We start from the raw sequence: 23,788 nt of genomic DNA, 5'->3' as shown, positions 1-23,788 counted from the left end.
AGTTGATTTAGTTTACAGCAGGGACGTCAGCTTGGGTGGCAAGAGTGACTTGGTTGCAAAGTAGACAGTTTGGAAAATTCGGAATGATCATACTGTGAAGTGACTCTCTTGTCTTAGCCATACTGGCTATAGTCCTGGGTAGCAGGGAGCTGGACAAGTAGGTGTGGCCTTCACAAAGCTTCCATTGTGGAGGGTGAGATTTTTTTGTTGGCTCAGGTGACTGCAGGCAGCAGAACCTGCCCTGGTGCCAGCTGCTCTTGGAGATTGTAGGTATTTCTGGATGTACTGTCAGCATGTGTCTTCCTGGCAGAGTACGGCCCCACAGCATTTTTTGGGGTGTTCGGTGGCTTCTGTAAAAATTGCTTACTTAGGCAGAATCCGTTCAATTACAGAAACAAACCCGACCTGCAAACTTGAGTGAACTGTTAAATTATGTCTGTACCATCCACTGCTACTCAACTCTTTATTGCCTAAGTGGTTATCACAGCAGTGTTTTTGCTCATGCCCCTTAACTTTACTGCTAAACGGACTGATGATCATCAGTACATCTCTTAAAAAGCTTCACTCTTGGGCCAGGAAGCTCTCTACACTGTCTCCTGCTTCACCAAATAACTGTCTGGATCACTCTTGTTAGCTGGAACCTGCTCACCTTGTTTAAAAAGGGTGAATAAATCTTAGTGCGACTCAAGTTAGGCTGTAACGTGAGGGGCTATTGATTTTCTTGCTTCGATGACCAGAGGTTTATCATAGGGTATGTCTTACTGGGAAGTTTTTTACTAGATGCGTGGCAAAGGGATAAATTTGAAACACCTTACACAGCGTGCAGCAGGTGCAATACCATGTTAAATAGTGAATATTGAGTTAATTCTCGCTGTTTTATAGAGCACGCTCAAGTCGCATCACACCACACGCGGTGTCTTGGGGAGGGGAGCTAGTTGCACACTGCGCTCCGTAATACCTCCGAGCCGCCAGAGGGAGCCCGAGCGCTGGGCAGGGTCGCGGGCTCCGCCACACCTCGGCGCGCAAGCAGACGTCGGGCAGGGGTGTTGCGAAACCCGCGGCCCAGAGGTAAAAGGTGGCGGCGGCGGAAGCGGCGCTAGCGGAAGGGGGTGTCCTGGAGGTTGTGGGTTCTTCGCCCGTGGGGTTTTCCCCACCCACCGCATTCACCCGACGGCCCAGCCGATGCAGGCGCGGACCCGGTTGTCGGCCTTCATTCCTTCTCTCTTCGTGATCCGATCCAGACTCGCCATGAGCAGCGCTACCGGCACCGTCACCATCCACCAGCCCCTTAACTACCGGGCGGGCGCCCGCGTTCATCCGACCGACGGCGGGCAGGCTGAGGAGGTGTATGAGCCTGCCACAGGTACAGCCCCGCTCTGTCTGCTTGGGGTGGGGGGGTTGACCCTGCGCTGAGACGCGGGGTCAGAGCCCAGAGTTGCCGCTTTGTATTTGCCTGCAAGGGTCGGACGCTTTCGACTTCTCCCGCCGTCAGATGCTGCCTGTGAAGGCGTCCTTAACGCCGTGGTGGTCTGAGGGCTGCGTTTTGCCTCCTGCAGTGCAGGTCCATTGTCAGACTCCTCAGCATAAATCAGCTCCGATTTGCTGTCAAACAAATAATCGAGTGGTGCCTGATCTTGGCAAATAACACGATTTAAACATTTCTAAAATTAATTTATGTTTTTATCTCGAGGTATGTAATTTTCAGCAGAATCATTTCAAGAAAGATAGCGCTTAACTATGCAGAACAATATGTAACAGAGCCCTGAGGCTGGTAGTAGAAGTATAACAAGCTCCAATGGGGAACAGAGGAATTTTGTAATGAGTTGAGCTAATTAGTAACCAGAACACGACTATGGAGAATTACAGATATTTAAATCAGAGCAGCTGAATTAAAGTGCCTCTTCTGTAGCCAATTAAAAATCAGTGGAATCACAGCATGAAGTTGTGTAGCCTGGTAGAAATGACTGGACTGAAGTCTTTGTGTTTTGATACAATATAAACTACATTCTTCAGTGCCCCTTTTCTGAGACGTCTGTCTTACTTATTTCATGTTTAAAATGTTCCCAGGTCGTGTGATATGCAAGGTGCTCTGCTCTGGGGAGAAGGAAGTTGATCTGGCTGTGCAGAGTGCAAAGGCTGCCTTTAAAATATGGAGTCAGATGTCTGGGATGGAGAGAAGCAGGGTGATGCTGGAGGCTGCCAGAATTATTCGGGTATGTTGTGGGAGCTCACCTCTTCTCTTGGAGAGGTTCTGTCTCTGAGCTTTCCTGTGGGTTAATGTGGCTGCTGGAGGCTTTCAGCAGGACTTCCTGAGCTCCAGAAGGAACACAAGAGTTAAAACCCACCTGTGTCCAGAAGACAGTAGGCTGTCTTTTGCAGGGCTTTAGTCTGTCGCTCTATTCAAAAGCAGTGTGTAACTTCTCTGCTTAGTTCTGTTAAAAGACACAAAACTAAAGCTATCCAGTTGACATCTTTCAGGGCTCTTACTTTGTTTCATAGCTTCAAAGATAAAGCTTCACTGCATGCAGTTTCAAAGTTGAAATTGCATAACCGTTACATTATTGAACTTTTCAGCTTGTCAAGATGCTGCTGTCACGTGGCTGGAGTAGGCCTTATTTTAGCACTAAAAAATGTTGGAATGCTGACTTTTAGATAGCAGATAACACACTTGGGAGAGGATATGGGAGAGGATACAAGTAAGCTAGCTTTATCACAAACTCCTTTGCAAGATAACATGTTCTTAGATGTTAGCATTAAAGCACAGATTTGTAAGAAACCAGACTTTCTTTCCCTGGTATGTGTATGTGATGATAGAAAATTTTTTTTTTTTTTTTTTTTGCCAAACTTCCACAGCAGGATACTGTTTCTGCCTGGAATATGGTCTGTTAAAGGACAAGTCACAGCTGTGTTGCTTCGTTTGTCCTTCACTAAGTCCTCTGGTTCCATTTTGATCTTGCTGTTTGCTCTTCTTCCCAGTCCATTGTTTGCCAGCTGGCTTCTAAGTTCAGGTTTGCTCATCTTTTAGATAGACAGGGATGGACAGACTGGACAAGCAGGGAACCTCAGTGTTTAACATTCCCCTGCGATCAATTGGCCCAGGGAAATTGATAAATAGCAGTTGGGAATGTACATTTTAGAGATGACAGTTTCTCACAGCAGAGCCTGGCTTACCTGATTGCAGAGTCTTGTTTGGGACTTATGTGCTTGGGAAACAGCTGTCTCATTGTGAAGTTCTGCTATAGGCTTCTCTAACATGTTACTGCTCTGTGCTTCCCACAGGAGCAGAGAGAAGAAATTGCCACCATGGAAACCATCAACAATGGGAAGTCCATCTTTGAAGCCAGAGTGGACATCGACATATCCTGGCAGTGCCTGGAGTATTATGCAGGACTAGCAGGATCTCTAGCTGGTGAGAACGTTAGCAGAGTTTGCTCTTTACTCTCTGTCCTGCCACTTGCATTCCCTGGTAACTTCATGGCACAAGACCATCTTTGCTGCTGATTTCTCTAAGAGATGGACTGTTGCTTTTTTCTGAAGATCTTGGAGGGATTTTCAGAGATCTCTGCCTAATGCTGCTGTGTTCTGTTGCAACTTACACACCTTCTGCGAACTTGCTGGGGTAAAAGCTGCGTGTCTGTTCCAAATTAAAGTGAGTTCTGGCCCCTGAAGCTCTGATGAGACAGGTAGGGGCTTTATTTTTCTTCTGGCTGTTTCTTTTCTTTGCAGGTGAACACATCCAACTTCCAGGGGGATCCTTTGGGTACACTCGGAGAGAGCCCCTCGGGGTGTGTGTTGGGATTGGAGCCTGGAATTACCCTTTCCAGATTGCCTGCTGGAAGTCTGCCCCGGCCTTGGCTTGTGGTAATGGAGACTCTGCCTACACAAGCTTCTCCTTGAAGCCAAATCATCCTGTGGGAAAGAGTGATTTGGGGGATGAAGTCCAGGATTACCTTGAAGGAGTTGTTAAAGGATTAGCAGAACCTTCAAGCTGCTACTCTGGCAGGAAGAGAAAAGAAATGGAAATGAAAACATGGCAGGCACCAAGAAGGTGGGAGTGCATAAGGAGAAAGGCTGATTGCGTGGCTTTGTACCATATAAGGAAGGTCTCTGGAAATGTCTGCAGTGCAGGATCAGCAGCCCCATCTTCCCCGGCCTTTCCCAGTAGGAAAGTGCAGTTACTCTCTTTTGCTGGTTGCAGCGTTTATCTGAAACTGTTTCCCATTCTTTTGGGGGGGATCTTCTGGGATATGTTGAGACAAACTCATTGTGTGGGGTGAGGTTTTTTGTTCGTTTGGGTTTTTTTTTCCTCCTTTTAAAGTATTTCAGGTGTTAACCCCGCCTTGCCTCTGTCTGCATTCCCCTAGGCAATGCAATGGTCTTCAAGCCTTCTCCCTTCACCCCCGTTTCAGTGGTGAAGTTGGCAGAGATCTTCACAGAGGCTGGTGTGCCCAAGGGGCTGTTCAACGTGGTGCAGGGTGGGGCAGCCACGGGCCAGTTACTCTGTCATCACCCAGATGTGGCCAAAATCTCTTTTACTGGCAGTGTGCCAACTGGCATGAAGGTAAGGGCACCTTTGCAGTCAGGGATGCAAGAGGTCTGTAGTGCTGGCCTTTGTGGTGTGTTGTGGATGCCAATACCTTCTTGAGCTTTTGTGCATGAGGCTTATAAAGATGGGGTGGGAGTCAGTACATTTCATTCTGAGCAAGGACCTTGCACATACAAATGACACAGAGTTACTCTAGGGCTCCCATTAGCCCACTGGGCACTGGCTCAGGCGCTCAGTCATTTTAGAGGAACCCCATGGTCATCTTCCCTTGTGTAGACACTGATTGCAGTGAAGTCTCTGAGCTGCTACAGTGGCTGTCTATGTGGGGAAGAGGGTATGTAAAACACCAGTGCTAGGAAATTATATGAATGTTTTTGGCAGTAATAGTTCACTTTAGCTGCTTAGAGTCTACTGGTTTTAAGCAAGAGGTCAGTTTCTCTGAATTTCTTATGCTCAATTAATTCTTCAAAAATTAAAAGTCCCTAGACATCTAGAAATCTGATTTGAAAGAGGGGAACCTCATGAAGATTAATAAGGGCAAGTGCAAGGTCCTGCTGTGGGTTGGGGCAATCCTAAGCACAACTACATGATGGGCAGAGACTGGATTGAGAGCAGCCCTGAGAAGGACTTGGGGGTATTGGCTGATGAGAAGCTCAACATGAGCCAGCAGTGTGTGCTTCCAGCCCAGAAAGCCAACCGTATCCTGGGCTGCATCAAAAGGAGTGTGACCAGGTGACCAGTAGGTTGAGAGAGGGGATTCTCCCCCTCTACTCTGGTGAGACCCCATATGGAGTACTGCTCTGGGCTCCCTAACATAAGAAGGATGTGGACCTGTTGGAATGAGCCCAGAGGAGGGCCACAGAGATGGTCAGAGAGCTGAAGCACCTCTGCTATGGAGAGGTGCTGAGAGAACTGGGTTTGTTCAGCCTGGAAAAGGCTCCAGGGAGACCTTAGAGCAGCTTCTAGTACCTAAAGGGGGCTTACAAAAAAATCTGGAGAGGGGCTTTTTACAAGAGCATATAGTGACAGGACAAGGGAAAATGGCTTTAAACTGAAAGAGGGTAGACTTAAATGAGGTACTAGAAAGAAATTCTTTACTGTGAGGCCGGTGAGGCAGTGGCACAGGTTGCCCAGAGAAGCTGTGGCCGCCCCATCCCCGGCAGTGTTCAGGGCCTGGTTGGATGGTGCTTGGAGCAACCTGGTCTAGTGGAAGGTGTCCCTGCCCATGGCAGAGGGTTGGAACTGAATGACCTTACAACCCAAACGATTCTGTGAAATGTTGCCCTTGAACACAGTACATGTGTGTACCTGTGGGGTGCAGTGACACAGATACAGTTACAGCTGTCCTCAGCTTACACTGAGCACAAGACTTCCTGTAAATGACTCTTCAGGTTTTGTTGGTTTTATCTTCAGAAAATAACAAGAATCAAACCCTCTGAAACCATCCCCAGTTGAACTACACACATCTAGGAAACCCAGCTTGCCCTTTGTGCTGCTTCTATAGGTGAAGGGCCCTGCAGGAACTCACCTTTTGGGTCTCTCTTCCCTCCCTCCACCAGGCTTCTCTTTGCCAGTGGGTCACTTGTCTCTTCTGTCCTTGTTTCCCTCAGATTATGGAGATGGCAGCTAAAGGCATCAAGCCAGTCACCTTGGAGCTGGGGGGCAAATCCCCCCTTATCATCTTTTCAGACTGTGCCCTGGAGAATGCTGTGAATGGAGCCCTCATGGCCAACTTCCTTACACAGGGTGAGGTGTGTGTCCTTGCGGCAGGAACGATCCTCTCCAGTGAGGTGGAGGGTTTGAGAATGGGGCAGCAGAGCCAGGCTCTGCCTTTTGTAGTGAGGGATGCCCTGATACCCCTATCTTGCCATGCATTTCCCTGTGCAGTGTCACAAAGGATCGGAATGGATGTCCTTGCAGAAGGTAGTAGATATTGTCCCAGCAGAGTGTGTCTTACCTGATGCCCTGTCCTTCCCAGAAGCGGAACTTCTCTAACAACCAGTACCCAGCTCAGAGCAGCTGTTCCTGTGCTGGTATCCTCTGGAGGGGCAGCAGGTTCTAGTCTCGTGTGCTAAGCCATGACCCTATGGGACTCTGTCTCTCCCAAGTTTGGGATCTCCACATGTGCTGCAGGCTTTTTTGAAATCCTGCTGGCAAATGGGCTTAACAGGTTCATCTCTGGGAACTGAAAAGTCAGCTAAAATTCTCTTCTGCTTGTGACTTGATGCAGTTTTGCTACCTGATTGCGTCAGTACTATTACGTCCATCATGGACTGTTCAGTGCAGTTATGAGCAGCAGGGTAATGTAGTCTTCTTTGTTCCCAGGGGCAAGTTACCTTGTTTAGTAGCTGTGGAGGTGATTTCCTGAGAACCTTTATAGCAGGAGCCAAACAGGGAAAGACTGTGGAGTGCTTGTTGTGTGTCATGTACTGAACCACCTGTGCTGTATCTCAGGTGTGCTGCAATGGCACGCGGGTATTTGTGGAGAGGAAGATACTGGATGTCTTCACAAAGGAGGTGGTGAAACGCACACAGAAAATCAAAATTGGAGACCCGCTTCTGGAAGACACACGGATGGGAGCCCTCATCAACCGACCCCACCTGGATCGTGTCCAGGGCTTTATCAAGCAGGCGAAGGAACAGGTGAGATTGTGATGCTGCCTTGTGACTGCCCTGAAATATCACTGTCTTGTTAGACAAACAGTCCAGAGCTGCTTTCCTGCCCCATGTCTTCCAGTTCAGCTCGTTTTATTTCTCTGTTGTGGTTGAATTACTCAGTAAGTGTCTTGGGCCACTAGATAACATAAGACTGTGGGACCTGATGAGATGCATCGTAGCATCCTCAGGTAACTGGCTGATGTAGTTGCCAAACCACTCTCCATGATACCTGAAAAGTCATGGCAGTCAAGTGACTGGAAAAAGGGAAACATTGCACCCATTTTTAAGAAGGATACAGGAGGACCCTGGGGACTACTGACCTGTCAGCCTCACCTCTCTGCCTGGGAAGATCATGGAACAGATCCTCCTAGAAGCTGTGTGAAGGCATATGGAGGGCAGAGCAGTGATTCAAGACAGCCGGTATGGCTTCACCAAGGTCAGGCAAGTCCTGCCTGAGCAACCTAGTGGCCTTCAGTGATGGAGTGACTACATTAATAGACAGAGGAAGAGGTATGGATGTTGTCTATCTGGACTTCTCTAAGGTCTTTGACACAGTCCCCCACAGCATCCTTCTTTCTAAATTGGAGAGAGGTGGATTTGATGGGTGGACTGTTTTGTGGATGGGGAATTGGATAGTTGCATCAGAGGGTAGTGGTCAGTGGCTCAATGACCAGATGCAGATTGGTAATAGTGGTGTCCCTCAGGGGTCTATAATGGGACCAGTACTGTTTATATCAGTGATGCAGGCAGTGGGATTGAGTGCACCCTCAGCAAGTTTGCTGATGACACCAAGCTGAGTAGTGCAGTTTACATGCCTGAGGGATGGGATGTCATCCAGAGGGACTTGGACAAGCTTGAGTAGTGGGCCCATGTGAACCTCAGGAGGCTCAACAAAGCCAAGTGCAAGGTGCCGCATATGGGTTGGAGCACACCCTGGTATCAATACAGTCTGGGAGATGAAGGGATTGAGAACAGCCTTGAGGAGAAGAACTCGCAGGTACTGGTGGATGAAAAGCTGGATGTGAACCCACAGTGTGCACTCGCAGCCCAGAAAGCTGACTGTATCCTGGGCTGCATCAAAGTGTGACCAGCAGGTTGAAGGAAGGGGATTCTGCCCTTCTGTTCCACTCTCTTGAGAGCCCACCTGCAGTACTGTGTTCAGCTCTGGGCTCCCCAGCCTAAGAAGGATGTGGACCTTTGGAGTGAGCCTGGAGGAAGGCCACAAAGATGGTCAGAGGGCTGGAGTACCTCTGCTGTGGGGACAGGCTGAGAGAGTTGGGCTTCTTCAACCTGGAGAAGAAAAGACTCCAGAGAGACCTTATTACAGTCTTCCAGTATCTAAAGGGGGCTATAAGAAAAATGGGGGTAAACTTTTTAGCAGGGGCTGTTGCAACAGGACAAGGGATAATGGTTTTAAAGCAAAAGAGGGTAGATTCAGACTACATATATGGAAGGAATTATTCACTGTGAGGGTGGTGAAACACTGGAATGGGTTGCCCAGAGAGGTGGTAGATAACCCCATCCTTGGAAACAATTCAAGATCAGCTTGGATGGAGCTCTGAGCTATGCCAGCTGTGCAGGATGCTCCTCTGCTTGGCTCTTTTTCAGGGGGCAGAGGTTCTGTGCGGTGGGGACCTATATGTGCCAGATGACCCGAAGCTGAAGAATGGCTACTACATGCGACCCTGTGTGTTAGGTATGATCCTTCCTGTTCATGATAGTGTAGTCTTCTACATGGGTATTGCTGAGTTTCTTCTAGAGAAAGCTGTGTTCAGTGTAACCCGACTGTATATGTCCACAGTGTGGGCAGACATTCATATGGGTATCCAGAGAAATCTCTGGTGTTGAAGGGTCTGACGGGAATCATGCAGTTTGTGCCTTTGCTGCCTTGAGATGCAGGATGGGGCTTGCTCCTTTGCTAGCCAAGCCAAGGGGGAGAGGGGGCTGTGCAGTGCTGAGTGCTAGCTTGAAGGCTGTGTGGGTTGCTGAATGCACAGGCTGTGCAACCTAGATCTTCCTCTTAAAGCCCATGTGCTCTGCCATGCTTCCAGGGAATTGTACAGATGACATGACATGTGTGAAGGAAGAGATCTTTGGGCCTGTCATGTCCATTCTGCCATTTGACACAGAGGAGGAGGCTGTGGAAAGAGCTAACACCACCAAATTTGGCCTGGCAGGTGGAGTCTTCACCAGGTACGACTGGAAAGTGTGACTGGTGTGGAAGCAGTCTAGGGAGGGGACAAGAAGGGAAATACTGTGACAACTTGATGTTTGTCTTGCAATCCCTGGCATACACATGGATATCCTCTTCCAGAAAAGCTGGAGCAAGGGATTGCCAAGAGGGAACTTTATAAATGACTATGCATCTCCTCCCATTTTTTTCTGAAGGGCTAAGTGGGCCCAGCTGTTCTTCAGACTCCTTCCAGCCTGTGCTTGGCCTGCTGCCTGCCTTCCTGCATCTCCAGGTGACATGCAGCAGGAGCCTGCTATGCTGCTGAAAGCATGCAAAGACAGCTGTTGGCTGTTTGCCATAGTCTGCTTTGCTGGTGTCCTTGTCCTGCCTTTTCAAATCAGTTTTGAATGTACTTGGGAATAGGTGATGTGTCCTTTGAGCTGGCAAAGACAGAGTAGGGGAGGTCAGACTCTGAAAACCGCTGTGACCTGTGGACCTTTCTCTAGTGGTGTGTTAGCTGGCAGGGAAGGAGGGGATGAATGGGAAGGGATACAGCTAAACTGCCCTTTTCCTGCAGGGATATCCAGAAGGCTCACAGGGTAGTGGCTGCTCTCAAGGCTGGGATGTGCTTCATTAATAACTACAACCTCAGCCCTGTGGAGCTGCCTTTTGGAGGATACAAGGCATCAGGTGAGCTCTGTTTGACCTTCCCTGGTATGACTATGTGCCAGTTAGACGGGGGTATGAGTGGTACCTGGTACTGCATGGAGCTGTGTTCTCACTTCTGGCTTGTCCCTGCAGGATTTGGCAGAGAGAATGGACGGGCAGCCATTGAGTACTACTCACAGCTGAAGACTGTCTGCGTAGAGATGGGTGATGTGGAATCAGTGTTTTAGTGCCTCTGGGGTTGGCTCAAGGGAGCATCAGCCAGTTCTTGCTTGTTAGACAGAGATACGGATCATGTACACAGCAATAAAGTGCTCTAAAATTGTAAGTAAGTGAAGTGCCTAGGAGGGGAAACAGTGCTGGAGCAGCATTTATCCACCCTCCCCCTGCAATATAAGGGCCTGCCTGGTGCAGGATGGGAACCTCTGAGTAGGAGGTAGCAGTGTGGCTTTCAGCAGCAGCTCATGCAGCTAAGTAGGTGTTACCAGAGGTTTATCAGTAGCAGAGGTCTTGCACAGGTTCTTTCTGGTGCAGCATGCACCTCCTACCATCAGTCAACTTTTTAAAAGGTATGTCCCTACTCATGCACATATAAGCTCTTGGACATTGATACCCTGTAGCTACAGGCTCCATCTAGTCTCTGACTACATAAAAGTCTTAAAGGTAGGATTGGTCATTTCCTCTAGCTCCCATAACACAAGTTTTGCTTTTTCTGTCTGTGCCTCACTTCCAAGGGGAACAAGCTATTGTGGGGATGTTTAGCTAATGCCACCTGGGACAGGCATGGCCCTGAGAATCATCCCCACAGCGCAGGGATCACAACCAGGGTCCAGCATAGGTTAGAGGCCTGCTGCTCTTAAACAAATGCTATTTGACTTCCTTCCTATAAGCCTACTCTTCTTTATAAAGATGATCGAGCAACAATTTTAAATGCTTGCCAACAGCGTTTTTTTGTTTGTTTTTTTTTTTTGTAGCAATCAAATAAGTATTAACTCTGGAACATGTTCTTGTATTGTGACATGAATTGAGAGGTCCAGAAATACGGTTGTTGCTGTATGTGTTAAACAAGTTGGAAGATGGCTTTTCGGTCACTGAAATCATAAAACCTAGAACATCTCTGTGTGACAGGCAGATTTCTGTGAGTCTACAAAACCAGAGTTGTTCTGGCATTCTGCAGACTTCTTAAGAAAACCCTCTGTATCTTTAGAATGAAAATACGGAATTGACAGCTTCATTTTATTGAATGACGAAAGGCAAAAAGAACCGCAACAAAACCCAGGAAATGTTCTACAAGAAAACAAACTAAAAATCCCTTTGATTTCCCAGGTAGCCATTAGGATGTCAGTTCTTGCTGATCCAGCCGAGGTGCTGGAAAGCTGAATACACGCCTGTGCCCACCATCCCAATGAGTGCAAGTGAACCAATGGCCCCTCTGCTTCGGTTTTTTGGTTCTGAAAAAAGAAGATGACATGTTCGGTCAGTTCAGCAGCCCATCACTGGAGGAAGAGCCCATACTGAAAATTAAAGAGGAAGCATGAACTCAAGATAAATCACAAGGCAAACCAGCAGGCACCAGCTCAGGCCATGTACCTACCATCAGTGTGCACTATTAGTAGACTAGTGCTCTTCCTATCAGTAGGAAGAGCATACTGCAGCATTAGCAGCCTGTGGACCTGCACCCTGTTCTCTATACCCTGACTGGAAGCTTTATGCTGCTTCTTTGATGTGAGCTGGAGTTAAAAAGCTCTGAGGCCACTGCAGGAGACTTGAGTTTCTAAGCACCTGCTGCGTGCTGCAGACTAAAGACCTACCTCCTGTGTAGTAACCATAGGCATAAAGGAGTCTTCCAACGATCCAGGTGAGGCCAAGCCCTGTAGCAATCCGCTAGAGAAAAAGGAGAAGCATTAAGGTTTTGGAGACATGCTGCTTGCATGTGCTTAGGTGTTCTAGCAGCCCTGCTTCAAAGAAGTAACCAGCAATTGCAGCAAGGGTCCTGATCTTGCTGGGACAGCTGGGAGTCAGCAAGGAGGAGGTGGGTGACTGATGCAGTGCGCTAGATTGAGTTTTGTATAGGAGGAGTCACTTTCATGACATCTTTGGGGAGAGAGCATGCAGTGTGCTGCTGAGCCTTGCTCTTGCAGCACAACTCCTCCCAGGCAAGACATGGATAAGTCGTACAGGCAGCAGCACTGTCCAATTAATGAGCAACACCAAGTGCCAGGATCTTGGAGGCAGCTGTTGTCCCAAGCCCCACTTCAGTGCCTACAGTAGATGCACACATTTTTCTGTTTTGGGTGTTACAAGTTTCCACTTGGAACCTGCTGCAGTGTGACTCCGGTTTGTCAGATTTGCCTATGCTACTTCTTTCCCTCTCTGAAAAAAAATATTCAAGAAGGACCTGATTTGTCTCTTGGTGGCAAAAAAAGAGCTACTGATTTTGGCCTCTCCCACACGCCTGCCTCCTCCCGAGTTGTCTACATCTTTCAGTGAAAAATAATCCAAGCTTTTTTTGATCCTTCACACACCTCCTTTGGTGGTGGCAGTGAGTGTGAAGATCATAGTGCTCCCCACCTATTCTTACCAGATAAAACTCCTCATGAAAGTCTGTTTAGATAGGGGGAAAAAGCATTCTTGCTGAGTAGCACTAATGGAAGCCCAGCAGGACCCTGCAGGCCTTGGAAAAAACAGGCAGGCTTGGAGGGACCCTTCCACTCACAGACTGGAGGCTATGAATGCTTCTCTTTCTCCAACAAGGCAGCCTTAGGTGTAGGGAAGAGGTCTAATACCTGAAGTAGCAGGAACAAGTTTATTAAATACTTGTGATTTCTCTGCACAAGACCTCTACAACTACATTTTCAAAAGGGGCACAGCTATGAAGCATGATGTGGCTAGTGAAGCTGCCTGCTGCCTCACACCCTTCCCAAGTCAGAGGCCAAGAGCAAAGTTCAGTCATGCAGACCTGCACTGCAGTGTCACTTACTGGGTGAAAGACTCCATCAGTGGCTAAAAAGAACAGGAAGACAGGGTAAACTTCCAACCTGAAAATAAAAGCAAGGAGGTTATGTTTGTGCTCAAGTTGCTTACAGAGAGCAAACTCCAGAAATGCACAAGCTGTGAGCATCACCTGCCAAGGTCACTGTTGGGCCTGACTGTTACAAGTCTCCATGCTTGATACTGCGGCCACAGATGGAGGAAAAAAGAAATCTGAGCATGCACAGATTTTCTGTGCCATAAGCCCCTGCTAAATACTACTTACCATCAGCTAACCTAGGAGTTGTTACTTCCTGGTCTAGCATAGCTGGGTGGACTTAGGCCTATTCCCAGGGAGACCTGGACATCACAACAGATCAGCAGCCCCCCGATGGACTCTCCAGAAACAAGATTTTTAGTGTCTAGATTCACCCATGGAGGCAAAAAGCCAGACACTGGGAAGAGGAGGCTGCTTCACAGCCCTGTCTCATGGTTTAAGGCATGGTAAAGAGCCAGCATGGCCTTACTGCTAAGTGTTACACAGCAGTGTGTCTTCCTCAAGCACTGAGGATGAACCTAAGCATTTGTCAGCAGTGAGTCTCTAGCTGTAGGGCCTGCTCCACAATCTGGGCTCTTTCCAAGGCCTGCATGCATACATGTTACTTACGTGTTCTGGTGTGCACGCTGGATGCAGTTGAACATACGCCCATGTTCAGGGTCTGTGCTGTACATGATTGGATACTGCCAAAAAGAATAAAGTAGCAGCAAAATATGAGCAAGTGCAGTCTGGGCTCAGAAGCCTGTTCTCTAGCAATGGAGCAAGCCCTGCTGCACCTCTCCCTGGAAAGCCCAGTGCTCCCTGACTGCTTGCAGAACTGACTTGCACTGGCAAGTTAGAGCCTGTCTCCTGCCCTGCATGCAGCAAATGCTTTGTTGAAATTTCTTGCCCCAGGCTGCTTCTTGAGCTCCCTGAGCAACATAACCGTCCCCTGCTTTGAACAGAAGATAGCCAGGCACTGTGTGACCTCCCTGTTTAAATCCTGTCTCTGGAGAGGAGAACAAAGCACCCTTACCAAAGATGTGCCCCCACATCTCCTCTGAGCTGGCAACAGCCCATCACCCAGGAACAGCCCTGGGAGGACATGTTTGTTGTAACCCTGACTTCATGCAGTAGGAGAGGTGTCACCCCAACAGGCACCATGGCCTGCAGCACATGCCCAGGACTGACGTTGTGCCCACCGCTTCTTCTGACTTCCCATAAAGGAGCATTTGCGCTGGAGCCAAGTGGCACAGAAGCCTCTGCATGCCATCACCCTGACTCATGGACAGGACTGGCTGCCCCCACCTATCCCACAGCCCTGCCAAGCTCAAAGGCTCCTCAATGGATGCTGAGGGAAGGTCACTTTGGAAGACTTCTTATGATAGGGCTCACATGACCCCAAGTTTGAGAAACCCTCCAGTCACTTTTTTTCCACTATTATCTCTTTGCCCAAATGCTGCATCAGCCTTCTTTGCAGGGGAAAAAGGGATGTGCAGTTTCTTGTTCATTAGTGATTCCAAGCTCAAAGCCTTGTGCTTTCAGCTGTATTGGTTTGGTGGGAATCACCTCATGTCCCAAACCCCAAGCTCTGTCATGCCATCTGCTCCAGTCCGGAAAGCCAGAATGGCAGCTCCCCTTCTATATCCATGTGGTGGGGCAGGAAATGTTGGCAAATCACCCAAAATAAGCAAGGGGTCACCTAGCTTGTCTGCAATATCCTCTGCAGACTGGCTCCAACCTTCCTGTTCCATCAGCCTGAGCACTCACCTCCACATTGTACTTCTTGCGAGCCTTGGCCACTTTCACCGCAAGATGCATGACCAAGAAGAAGCTGGCAGCCCCTGTCAGGATGACGTAGCCATACTCCTTGGAGAGAACAGCCATGCTGGTGCTGTCAGAGAAAGAGAGCTTGTTACTATTTCAGGGTGTGACTGGAGAAGTGTCAGCTCAATACATGCAGGTATGTATGTGGATGACTTGCTGAATATGGACCCAAGACCTCCCAGCACAGAGACTGGCTGAAGGAAAACAGAAACAGTGAGTGGAGGAATTTTTTCTTGGTGCCTGCTGGCTATTAAGCAGCACAAACCAAGGGCTCTCTGAGCAATTCCTGTCAAGTAAGCCTTAAAATGGCATAAGTGTTGGTGGGAGGTGGTGTATGGAGCACCCGAGTTCTGCCGCTGGCTCAAAGCACGACTACGGCCAACAGTAGGTTCCATCAGCTCTGGCTGCGGCTGGCTAAGTCCTATCAACTCACTGACACTGACTGTGCTGTGCCCACCCAGACGTTCTGGAGGGGTGGATGGGAACTGATTGTTCACAGCCACTTCAACACCAGGGCTAGAGACTACCAAATGAAGTCAGTAAATAGACCTGAAAAAAAAACAAAAGACGTGTTGTTTCATGCAATGAAAAGCAGACCTGTGGAACTCCCTGCTGAGGGATGCTACCAATGCAGGCAGTTTTCATAAACTCAAGGAGAAACCAGGCAAGCTCTGGGAATAAGAGGTAAGTTGGGAATTATAATACAAACACACACTGGCTCAGAAATCCCCTGAGGTGAAAGGTGCTGGGCTACATGAATAGTTAGTTTGTACTGCTAAGGTCAACAATAAAACAATAATAAACCCCACCACAATAGCAATATCCACCAAACCTTTCTGATAAAGAGGCACTGGCCAGATGAGTGATGCTCAGCCCCATGGCTTCAAGGGACCCTCTCAAAGTCACAAGTTAGTGAACAGCCTGCAACAACATGCAGCTGCTGGTATTTACCAACATCTGCACAAGCAAGTCTGCCAGCCAGGAGATGGCAGGGCCCATGTGGTTTTCATTTAATGGTTCTGCACTTCCTTGTGCAGGCCTTAGACAGAAGCATAGAGCACAGGGTGCATCCAGCAGCCTCTGCCACGCTGCCCTGCAGCAAGGCTGTTGTATGCTTCTCCCTCCTTCCTGCTGCCCATTCTGCTGGTCCAGCCTGCACTGCTGGGAGCTGCTCAACACCGAGTGCCCTGCCACCCTCCCTGGCTGCAAGTGAGCACAAGGATCCTTCCCTATAACCATCTGCCATGGGTTCTCTTGCACAATCCCAAACCTCAGATCTTGTCTGTCTGTGTGACCCAAGATAGTGCTGCATGATGAGCACAGCAGAAAACAGCAGAGACGTCTCTCCAACATGGAGATGATTCCCTCTCCAAGCCAAGCCCAGCTGATGCCTACCTTCATCCATTATATCATGCTTCCATGATATAATGAGGTTTTGGTGTCTCCTGCGCTATCCCAACAGCACAAACTGTCAGTGTGGGGAAAAATGGGCCACCTCACGGAACTGGTGCAAACAGCCTTCCTACTGCAGCAGCACTGGCCCCCCTCCCCTCCAAGGGATCTTAGGAATCAGAGGGTTTTATTTCTCATTTGCAAAGGGATTATTATCAATAGAGCAAGAGGAAGACAACAGCTAGCTTTGTCCACATGAAGTCTGATACACAATTATCAATAAGAACACTGAAATCCTAAAGTAACGAAGAAAAGTCAGCTGAACCCACATGTAATAGAGGTTAGCACCTGACAGATGGCACACTGGAAACAGAACACATTCCCACTCAATAGAGTAAACTGATGGTCACGTTTCTCCTTCCAGATTACAAGGCTGGTGGAAAACACCTGCCAGCCAGCAAGAACCAGGTACTTTATCTTCACAGTGCTAAATTATAGTATGAAGTTTCATCTTCACAGCAAAGTCCACAGCAAGCATTAAGCCAGGTGTATTACAAAGTTGCTACTCTTACCCTGTTGGTATAAAACTGCACCTGAAACCTTTGCTCTAGTAATTTGGAGCTGCATTAAGCACTCCAAAGTCAACAGGACTTTTACCCTCTCTCTGACTGCATGCCTAGTGCCTGTTTCTGGATTCCGGTCCCTCAAGCATTTCAGCAGCCTTTGTCTGCAGTTGCAAGGACTCTGCTGACAAGCACTGGCATGGTGCACAAGACTGAATTTGTATCTTCCATGCAGGGATGCTTCAAGCCAGGGCCACGTGACCAAGAGATTCTGGAGCGTGACACAGCACTGACCGGGAGCTGTAGCTGAATTGCTCCTGGGGATGCTTTTGCTCCAGATCAAGGAGATCAAGTTTGCCATACCACTACAGTTACTGTGAGTCAGCAAACCTCAGCAAGTCGCACCGTGCAGACGAGCGCTTGGGTTCTGCCTGGACTACCCGACAAAAGCTCAGGCTCTCAACCCAGGAGAGTCTTTCGACCCCTCTGTCAGCAGGCGAGCGCGCAGACTTAGCTCCACAGGCAGACTGCAAGCGCCGCGGCTAGGGTCAGGCTCTAAGCAAGCTAACCATGCCGGGGTGCAGACAAGGCCTCGCCGCATCCCGCTCACCCTGCAGGCGCTTCTCCCCGAAGACTGCTCCCGGGGGGAAGGGGAAGTCAGGAGGGTCACGGCGCTCGCTGTATTTTTTTCTGCCATCTGTCAGGATAGTCACATAATAAGCATGCATTCGGAGCACTCACTCCACCTGAGCTCCCTTCCCGCCGCGTTCTCCGCTGCTGGAGGGGCGAGCTGGGGGCCCACGGCCCGCACTCACCCTGGGGCGCCGCGCACAGGAACCTAGCGAGGCACGTTCGGAGGCGGAAACGGAGTCGCGCCCGGGACCGGGTCTGCCCACGGCACCGCCTGCAGGCGGGACCCCGCAGTGCCCGACCCCCTCCGCTGCAGGCGGCGTGGGGCGGTGCTCACCGACTTCGTGGGGCTCTCGGTTGTGGTCTGAGAGGTGAATTTAACGCGGATTAACGTGGCTTTGCGGAGGGTTTTGCCGTGCAAAAAGCCACCATGAAGTTTGCTGAGGGGGTTCTTGTTCTACCCGGTAGTTCTGCATATGCGTCCCCAGCACGCAGATTCCTTCATGGCATGCACTGCTGTGTCCACTCCTAATCATTTTTGATGACCCGATTATACCTAAAACAAAGATTGCAGCTTTGATTCGCAGTCTGCAGTTGTCCCTAAGAGAGTATACCATGCTTCCTGAAACCTTCAGCTTTTCCTTTCTGTTTCACCAGATCCTGCTAGTACTGGATGAAGAAGCAGTATTTCACATGTCAAGTCGACGTACTTTGTCATGTAAATAGATACTTTTCTTGGCAATTGCCAGCGTTAAGAGATATGAAGGATCTTACTTACCTCTCCATTTTTTTCTGGTCTGCATATGGGACTTTGGCATTGAAACACAAGCCATTTCCAAGAATACTTGGAGTGTGTGTAAGTCATGGTTTTTTTTACATTAGTTTTTGAGATATGTGATACAAAACTGAAGCTGAACTTTGCACTTCTGTCAATGTTCATAACATAACATAGCTGGTGGAGGTACAAGGGGTGTGGCTGCAGGGGGACAGATGATGTCTTTCGCTGTCACCAAGTGTAACGGGGAAGCAAGCAAGACCCAGTGGGATCCTGGGCCCCTAAAAGTCCTGGATTTAACCTCTTTGCGCATGTACTTGCCTTTCCACAGCAGAAAGTTCTTGGATTCCCTGGGGCCCCAGTAAGCTATCTAGGCTGGTCCCAGTAATCTCTGCTGGGCTTTCTGACCAGGGAGGGCTTGGTGAACCCCGTGGCTAGAGCACAGTGATGGGGCCTTTCCCATGTTTCAGATCATACCTCTTCAAGCAGGTCCCTATGGTCCTGCTTTTCTGTGGCCTCATGTTAAAGCAGAAGTGTAAATGCCCTGGCACTGTCCACACCTCTCAAGCATTCCACCCAAATGAATATTTTGCCAGTGTCCTGTGTCTGAGTGGAAGAAGACAAGTAGAGGTAGCACAGTGAGTAGAACTGGGACAGACTTTCTCCTCTTGCAGTTTTATTTCACTTCAGGAAAAAAAAAAAAAACAAAAACCAAAAAACAACTGAAGTGGGACATTATGTGAGAAATGAGGCAGGAAAGGCCTGCCTTCAGTTCCCATGAGTTCAGAAGGATTTGTAGGGTGATCCTAAGTGACTGTGTCTTCTTCCTCCTCCTCCTCCTCTCCCTTTGAAATGTGGACTTCACAGATGACAGCACAGATACCAGCCAGCCAGGCTGCCACGGTGCCGGCAAAGAATATGCAGAAGCCAGCGAGACACAGAAAGATGTAGTCTTGCTTGTACAGCTGGGTCAGACAGTTGAAATGGAGCTGTGCTTCCACTGCAGGCATTTTCAGGGCATGCAAGCTTTCTGGGGTATAGCAGGTAACATTGTCAGCATCTGCAGAGGGAAAAGCAGAAGCAAGACTCTTGCCTGTGTTTTAAGTGTTAGTAAACAGGAGTCCTGCCAGAAAAATGATGGAGGAGAGTGAAAAGTGTTTACAGATTTCATACCCCTCTCTCTCTATGGCTGAGGTAAAACCAGACAGGCAGATCCTTGCCAAACCCTTGCCCAACCACAACTGCCAGATTGCCTGAATGATTTTTGTGGTGTTGCCTCCATACACAGGAAAATACTGCCTGCTGGATTGTGCCACTGTGGCAGACTGCTGTCCCTGCATTGCTCATCTCTGCTGATTAAACACTTTTATTTTAATATAAGAGAACTTGTGTGGGTTTTTTTAATCTCAAACACCTTCTGAAGGGATACAGTCTAAATTAGTCTGGAATAACGAGGCTTGTGTGCATTTGACAATTAGAGAGATTTGCAGTTAGGCATGATAAACTAGTGGTTAGTGGTTTGCATAGAAACATAACATGAGCCAGCAGTGTGCACTCGCAGCCCAGAAAGCCAGCCGTATCCTGGACTGCATCAAAAGGAGCGTGACCAGCAGGTTGAAGGAGGTGATCCTGCCCCTCTACTCTGCTCTCGTGAGACCTCACCTGGAGTATTGTGTGCAGTTCTGGTGTCCTCAACATGAAAAGGACATGGAACTGTTGGAACAAGTGTAGAAGAGGGCCACAAGGATGATCAGGGAACTGGAGCACCTCCCGTATGAAGATAGGCTGAGAAAGATGGGGCTGTTCAGCCTGGAGAAGAGAAGACTGCGTGGAGACCTCATAGCAGCCTTCCAGTATCTGAAGGGGGCCTATAGAGATGCTGAGGAGGGACTCTTCGTTAGGGACTGTAATGATAGGACAAGGGGTAACAGGTTAAAACTTAAACAGGGGAAGTTTAGATTGGATATAAGGAGGAAATTCTTTACTGTAAGGGTGGTGAGGCACTGGAATGGGTTGCCCAGGGAAGTTGTGAATGCTCCATCCCTGGCAGTGTTCAAGGCCTGGTTGGACAAAGCCAACATGGTGTGAGGTGTCCCTGCCCATGGCAGGGGGGTTGGAACTTGATGTTCTTAAGGTCCTTTCCAACGCTAACTATTCTATGATTGTAAGGCTGAGCATGGTAAAACCACCATCTCCTTCTGGTGGCTGTGGAAGCACAGGGTGCTCTTGGCTGTAGCTCTCCCCTTGCCGGGCAGGTTTTGTGTTCCCCAGAGCAGACACAGGCTGGTCACTACTTGATGCATGGGATAGATGGGCCTGAGGGAAAGGGAGCAGTGGAGAGGAGGAGGGTTCAGTGTGTTACCTCTGATCTTACTGCTAAGATCAGTAACAGTACTTTATACTGTTCAAGAATTGCCTGTAACTTGCATGTGGAAAATAACTCCACTGTCTATAGGGAGCTTACTACATCTAATAAGACACAGAGATGTCCTTAATTTGGTTCTGTCCTAACATCAGCTTCCATTTGCCCTTCCCTTTTCTCTCCTTGGGCTCTTTCGTGGCCCTTCCTTACTTGATGGACAGACTTTCTCAATTTCTCTTTTGCTGCTTTATCTCTATTGTGTCCTGCATTACTGAAAGTCAAGCTTTCTTCATCAGTATGTGCTCTGCTGTGCTTCTTGATGGTTTAGAAGAATTGAGTTCATGTGCTGCAGCTGCAGAACAAAGCTTTGCCCTTGGGACCACTGTTTTCCTGGGAAAGGGAACTGGCAATTATCCTGCCTCATAAACACTCAATGTCTATGGCCCAGTTGCAGAGTCTCTCAGTATGATGATTTTTGAAACAGCTGATTTTGGGATCCCAGGTGATGCGAAGAAGTCTTAAGAGACTCTCTTTTCAAGAAATGGCTTTTATTCAGCAGCAAGCTGCACTGTGCTGCTGCAGCTCATGGGACTCAATGCTCACTTGCATTATGCATAAATTTCTTATTTTGGAAAAGATAAAAGAGTGCAAATTTCTTTTGAGGTGCTGGAGGAATAGTGGGAACCATATGGAGCCTCCCAGACATAAGGATACGGACATTTTTCTGAGCATAATTTGTGTTCTGTTTCACTCTGACCATGAAATGTCAGCAGGGACCCAAACCAGAGCTCCCATGGGAACAGCAAAATGTCCTTCTCTGACTTCTGAGCATTGGGTCACATTTGGTATGGAGAATCAGTCAAATGTACCTGCTCTGAGCTCATTCACAGCTGGAGGTTGCAGTATTTGTAATTTTTATCTGCCTTAGTGTAACAGCTGCTATGCTATTAAGGCAAAGTACTCTTCATGTATGGTAAAGGGCCATCAGGGATCAGGGTGTGATCACAGCACCATAAGAAGTCAGCAGCAAAATTCTTACTGGCTGCCACACTACCCAAACTTTTCCCAGAGACTATGTCAGTGAAAGGTTACAGCGGAAGAACTGAGTGGCTTTCAGCCTGGCTTTGTTTTCAGCACTGAGTGGAATTGCTGCTTGTAGACGTTGTGTGGATGAGGTCTGCCTGCCAGGGACATTGTGTGGGAAGCGCTAGCAGGTGTTTGAGGCGTAAGGAACACTGGTGGATGATGAGAGGTCAGGGCTGGAGAGGCTGCCCTGAGCAGGTCAGAACAGAGGCAGCATTTCTGCAGAGAAAGGGGGCTTAACTGATCGTTATACACACACTGATACTGTGGCAGCACTAAGCGATCAGAGCAGGAGACGAGGCAGAAAATTCAGCAAGAGTTTTCCCAGTGTTTATTTTCCAGAGCAGTGCTGGGTTTCTCATTCTTGGCACTGCAATCACAAGGTGCTGTGACTTGCAGGCACCTTCTGAGGCTGAAACCAGCCATTTTAGAGCAACAACGTTCTAGCTAAAGGGTCCACTTTTCTGACTGTCCTGAGGGTGTGAGCAAGTGTGACTCTGTGGGTGGAGCATATGTAGCTCAGCTGATCTTGTTTCTGTTTTGTGCAACACCAGAGGATGGAACATGCAGCAGCACACACCTGAGCTGAAGTTTTGAGAAAGAGAACAGAGGGCCCTCTCCATTCCACAGAGATCTGCAGTAGGGAGAAGAGAGGTCCTGTTCACAGAGCCCTCACCTGGAAAATGAACGTTGCTCTCTGTCATCCAAGTGACGAAGTCCAGAAAGGAACAGTTGCAGTGCCACAGGTTGTTACTGAGCCCCAGAAACCTCAGGTTGGGCAGGTCTTGGACAGTGCTGGCGTCTAGGAATGTTAAGCCTGTCCGGCTCACATCCAGGTGCCTCAGCCAGGTGTTGTTGGCAAAAGCATCCTTCTCAATGGCCACAAGGCTAGGATTGTCTGAGATCTTCAGTACCACCAGGCTGAGGAGGTGTGAGAAGGTGCTGAAAGTGACCTGTGTGAGACTGTTGAAGCTGAGGTCCAGATAGACAAGTTTGGCCACACCAATTAAAGTGAAATCCAGGTCATGCCCTAAGAGGTTCTTCTTGCAGTCCAGATAGACCAAGTCAGCCAGGAAGCTCAGTTCCACTGTGGGCAGGTATGAGACGTTGTTTGCTGCCAGAATCAGCTTCCTGGTATCCAGCGGGATGGCCTCAGGGAACTCCTGCAACTGCTGCCCTGTGCAGTTCACTTCCAGGTACTGACAGCTACAACTTCTCGGGCAGTTGATCCTCTCTGATGCCATCCCCATCCCTAAAAGAAACAGGAGGCTCAGGGGCCGTGGTCTACCTGAAGGAGACATGGTGTAAGACCTTGCAGACTTCTCAGCCTTTTGGGGACTGCGAGGAGCCCTATGGAAGCTGCGTTACTGTCACAGCCATGCCAAGGAGATGTCTGGCTGCAAGGCTGTCAGGAAGCACTTTGTGTCCGTGACTCACCTGACTCTTTGGCAGAGTGCCCAGCTGGAAACCGAGACGGGTTTCTGGTGCAGAACAGTGGCTGGAGCTTCTCCATATCACACTTGGTGCCAGATGACACCTCTGTATCAACGGCTCGCAAAAGCTGCCTAGCTCCAGGAGAAGTGCTGTGACCTTGCTGGCTGAGCAGGTGCTGCTTTCAGCTGGAGGTACAGAAGACACGTGCATTGGATGAGAGCATCAAAACTGCGCAAAACAAGCGTGAACAGTGCAAATTTTGTCACAAATGGTGTCAAACTGCAAGAGCTGGTGACTGGTACTACTTAAGTGAGAGCCCTGTGCAATGCTGCACTGGATTGGCCTTGACTCCTCTCAGGAGTCGGGAGAAGGTAACTAAGGAGGTTTTTTCAGAAGCATTTTTACCAAGGACAAGTTTTCTACAGGTGCCTCAGTTCCCTCTGACTGGCCATGCTGCTGCTCTGCCTGCCCACCCTTACGCAGGAGGACCTCCTCTGCCCCTGGGAGAGGGCCTCCGGTGGTAGGTGCCCTTGCAGCGTTTATCACCACAAGCCGGCTGCTGGCGGCCTTCCAAACCCCACAGCCAGAGAGGTGCGAGGCCACCGCCGCTCCCCCGGCGGCCGCAGCCATGACAGCGGCTCCGCTCCCACCAACCACCTCAGGCGGCCCCAC

General features: G+C 49.0%; 3 protein-coding genes across 5 annotated transcripts; 1 reads left to right on the top strand and 2 right to left on the bottom strand.

Annotated features, from left to right (window-relative positions):
• The first annotated feature begins 1,047 nt into the window (after positions 1-1,047).
• ALDH9A1 (aldehyde dehydrogenase 9 family member A1) lies at positions 1,048-10,371 on the top strand. The gene is made up of 11 exons (XM_062602242.1): positions 1,048-1,363; positions 2,068-2,213; positions 3,280-3,409; positions 3,727-3,861; positions 4,365-4,561; positions 6,157-6,297; positions 7,001-7,189; positions 8,813-8,900; positions 9,256-9,397; positions 9,955-10,067; positions 10,179-10,371. Exons 1-11 carry the CDS (start codon positions 1,183-1,185, stop codon positions 10,271-10,273), a joined length of 1,557 nt encoding a protein of 518 aa, XP_062458226.1. The 5' UTR covers positions 1,048-1,182; the 3' UTR covers positions 10,274-10,371.
• Positions 10,372-11,252: 881 nt separating this feature from the next.
• MGST3 (microsomal glutathione S-transferase 3) lies at positions 11,253-17,741 on the bottom strand. 2 transcript variants are annotated; one of them, XM_062602248.1, is made up of 6 exons: positions 17,648-17,741; positions 14,821-14,944; positions 13,681-13,754; positions 13,024-13,081; positions 11,855-11,927; positions 11,253-11,494 (listed from the first exon to the last, which is right to left on the bottom strand). In XM_062602248.1, exons 2-6 carry the CDS (start codon positions 14,935-14,937, stop codon positions 11,385-11,387), a joined length of 432 nt encoding a protein of 143 aa, XP_062458232.1. In that variant the 5' UTR covers positions 14,938-14,944; positions 17,648-17,741; the 3' UTR covers positions 11,253-11,384. The 2 variants fall into 2 exon arrangements, with proteins under 2 accessions (XP_062458232.1, XP_062458231.1); XM_062602247.1 differs by having other exon boundaries at positions 17,574-17,690.
• A 1,155-nt stretch (positions 17,742-18,896) lies between these two features.
• Positions 18,897-23,787, bottom strand: LRRC52 (leucine rich repeat containing 52). 2 transcript variants are annotated; one of them, XM_062602244.1, is made up of 3 exons: positions 23,120-23,787; positions 22,359-22,934; positions 18,897-19,297 (listed from the first exon to the last, which is right to left on the bottom strand). In XM_062602244.1, exons 1-3 carry the CDS (start codon positions 23,193-23,195, stop codon positions 19,044-19,046), a joined length of 906 nt encoding a protein of 301 aa, XP_062458228.1. In that variant the 5' UTR covers positions 23,196-23,787; the 3' UTR covers positions 18,897-19,043. The 2 variants fall into 2 exon arrangements, with proteins under 2 accessions (XP_062458228.1, XP_062458229.1); XM_062602245.1 differs by lacking the exon at positions 23,120-23,787 and having other exon boundaries at positions 22,359-22,998.
• Position 23,788: the final 1 nt, after the last annotated feature.

This window comes from Pezoporus occidentalis, unplaced genomic scaffold (genome assembly GCF_034315485.1).
Source record: "Pezoporus occidentalis ecotype Australia unplaced genomic scaffold, CSIRO_AGI_Poc_V1 ctg76, whole genome shotgun sequence".
NCBI classification, from domain to species: domain Eukaryota; kingdom Metazoa; phylum Chordata; class Aves; order Psittaciformes; family Psittacidae; genus Pezoporus; species Pezoporus occidentalis.
This window is presented reverse-complemented; position numbering and strand designations above follow the sequence as displayed.

What these genes read in the sequence shown, in the direction of transcription:
- ALDH9A1 (XM_062602242.1), top strand. Translation starts at nt 1,183, where the DNA reads ATGCAGGCGCGGACCCGGTTGTCGGCCTTCATTCCTTCTCTCTTCGTG. An exon ending in ACTAGCAGGATCTCTAGCTG is followed by an intron (nt 3,410 to 3,726) that starts GTGAGAACGTTA and finishes TTTTCTTTGCAG; the next exon opens with GTGAACACATCCAACTTCCA. An exon ending in ACTTCCTTACACAGGGTGAG is followed by an intron (nt 6,298 to 7,000) that starts GTGTGTGTCCTT and finishes GCTGTATCTCAG; the next exon opens with GTGTGCTGCAATGGCACGCG.
- MGST3 (XM_062602248.1), bottom strand. Translation starts at nt 14,937, where the DNA reads ATGGCTGTTCTCTCCAAGGAGTATGGCTACGTCATCCTGACAGGGGCT. An exon ending in GCAAGAAGTACAATGTGGAG is followed by an intron (nt 13,755 to 14,820) that starts GTGAGTGCTCAG and finishes TCTTTTTGGCAG; the next exon opens with TATCCAATCATGTACAGCAC. An exon ending in CAGCGTGCACACCAGAACAC is followed by an intron (nt 13,082 to 13,680) that starts GTAAGTAACATG and finishes TTTTATTTTCAG; the next exon opens with GTTGGAAGTTTACCCTGTCT.
- LRRC52 (XM_062602244.1), bottom strand. Translation starts at nt 23,195, where the DNA reads ATGGAGAAGCTCCAGCCACTGTTCTGCACCAGAAACCCGTCTCGGTTT. An exon ending in GCACTCTGCCAAAGAGTCAG is followed by an intron (nt 22,935 to 23,119) that starts GTGAGTCACGGA and finishes TGTTTCTTTTAG; the next exon opens with GGATGGGGATGGCATCAGAG. An exon ending in GAGCAACGTTCATTTTCCAG is followed by an intron (nt 19,298 to 22,358) that starts GTGAGGGCTCTG and finishes TTCCCTCTGCAG; the next exon opens with ATGCTGACAATGTTACCTGC.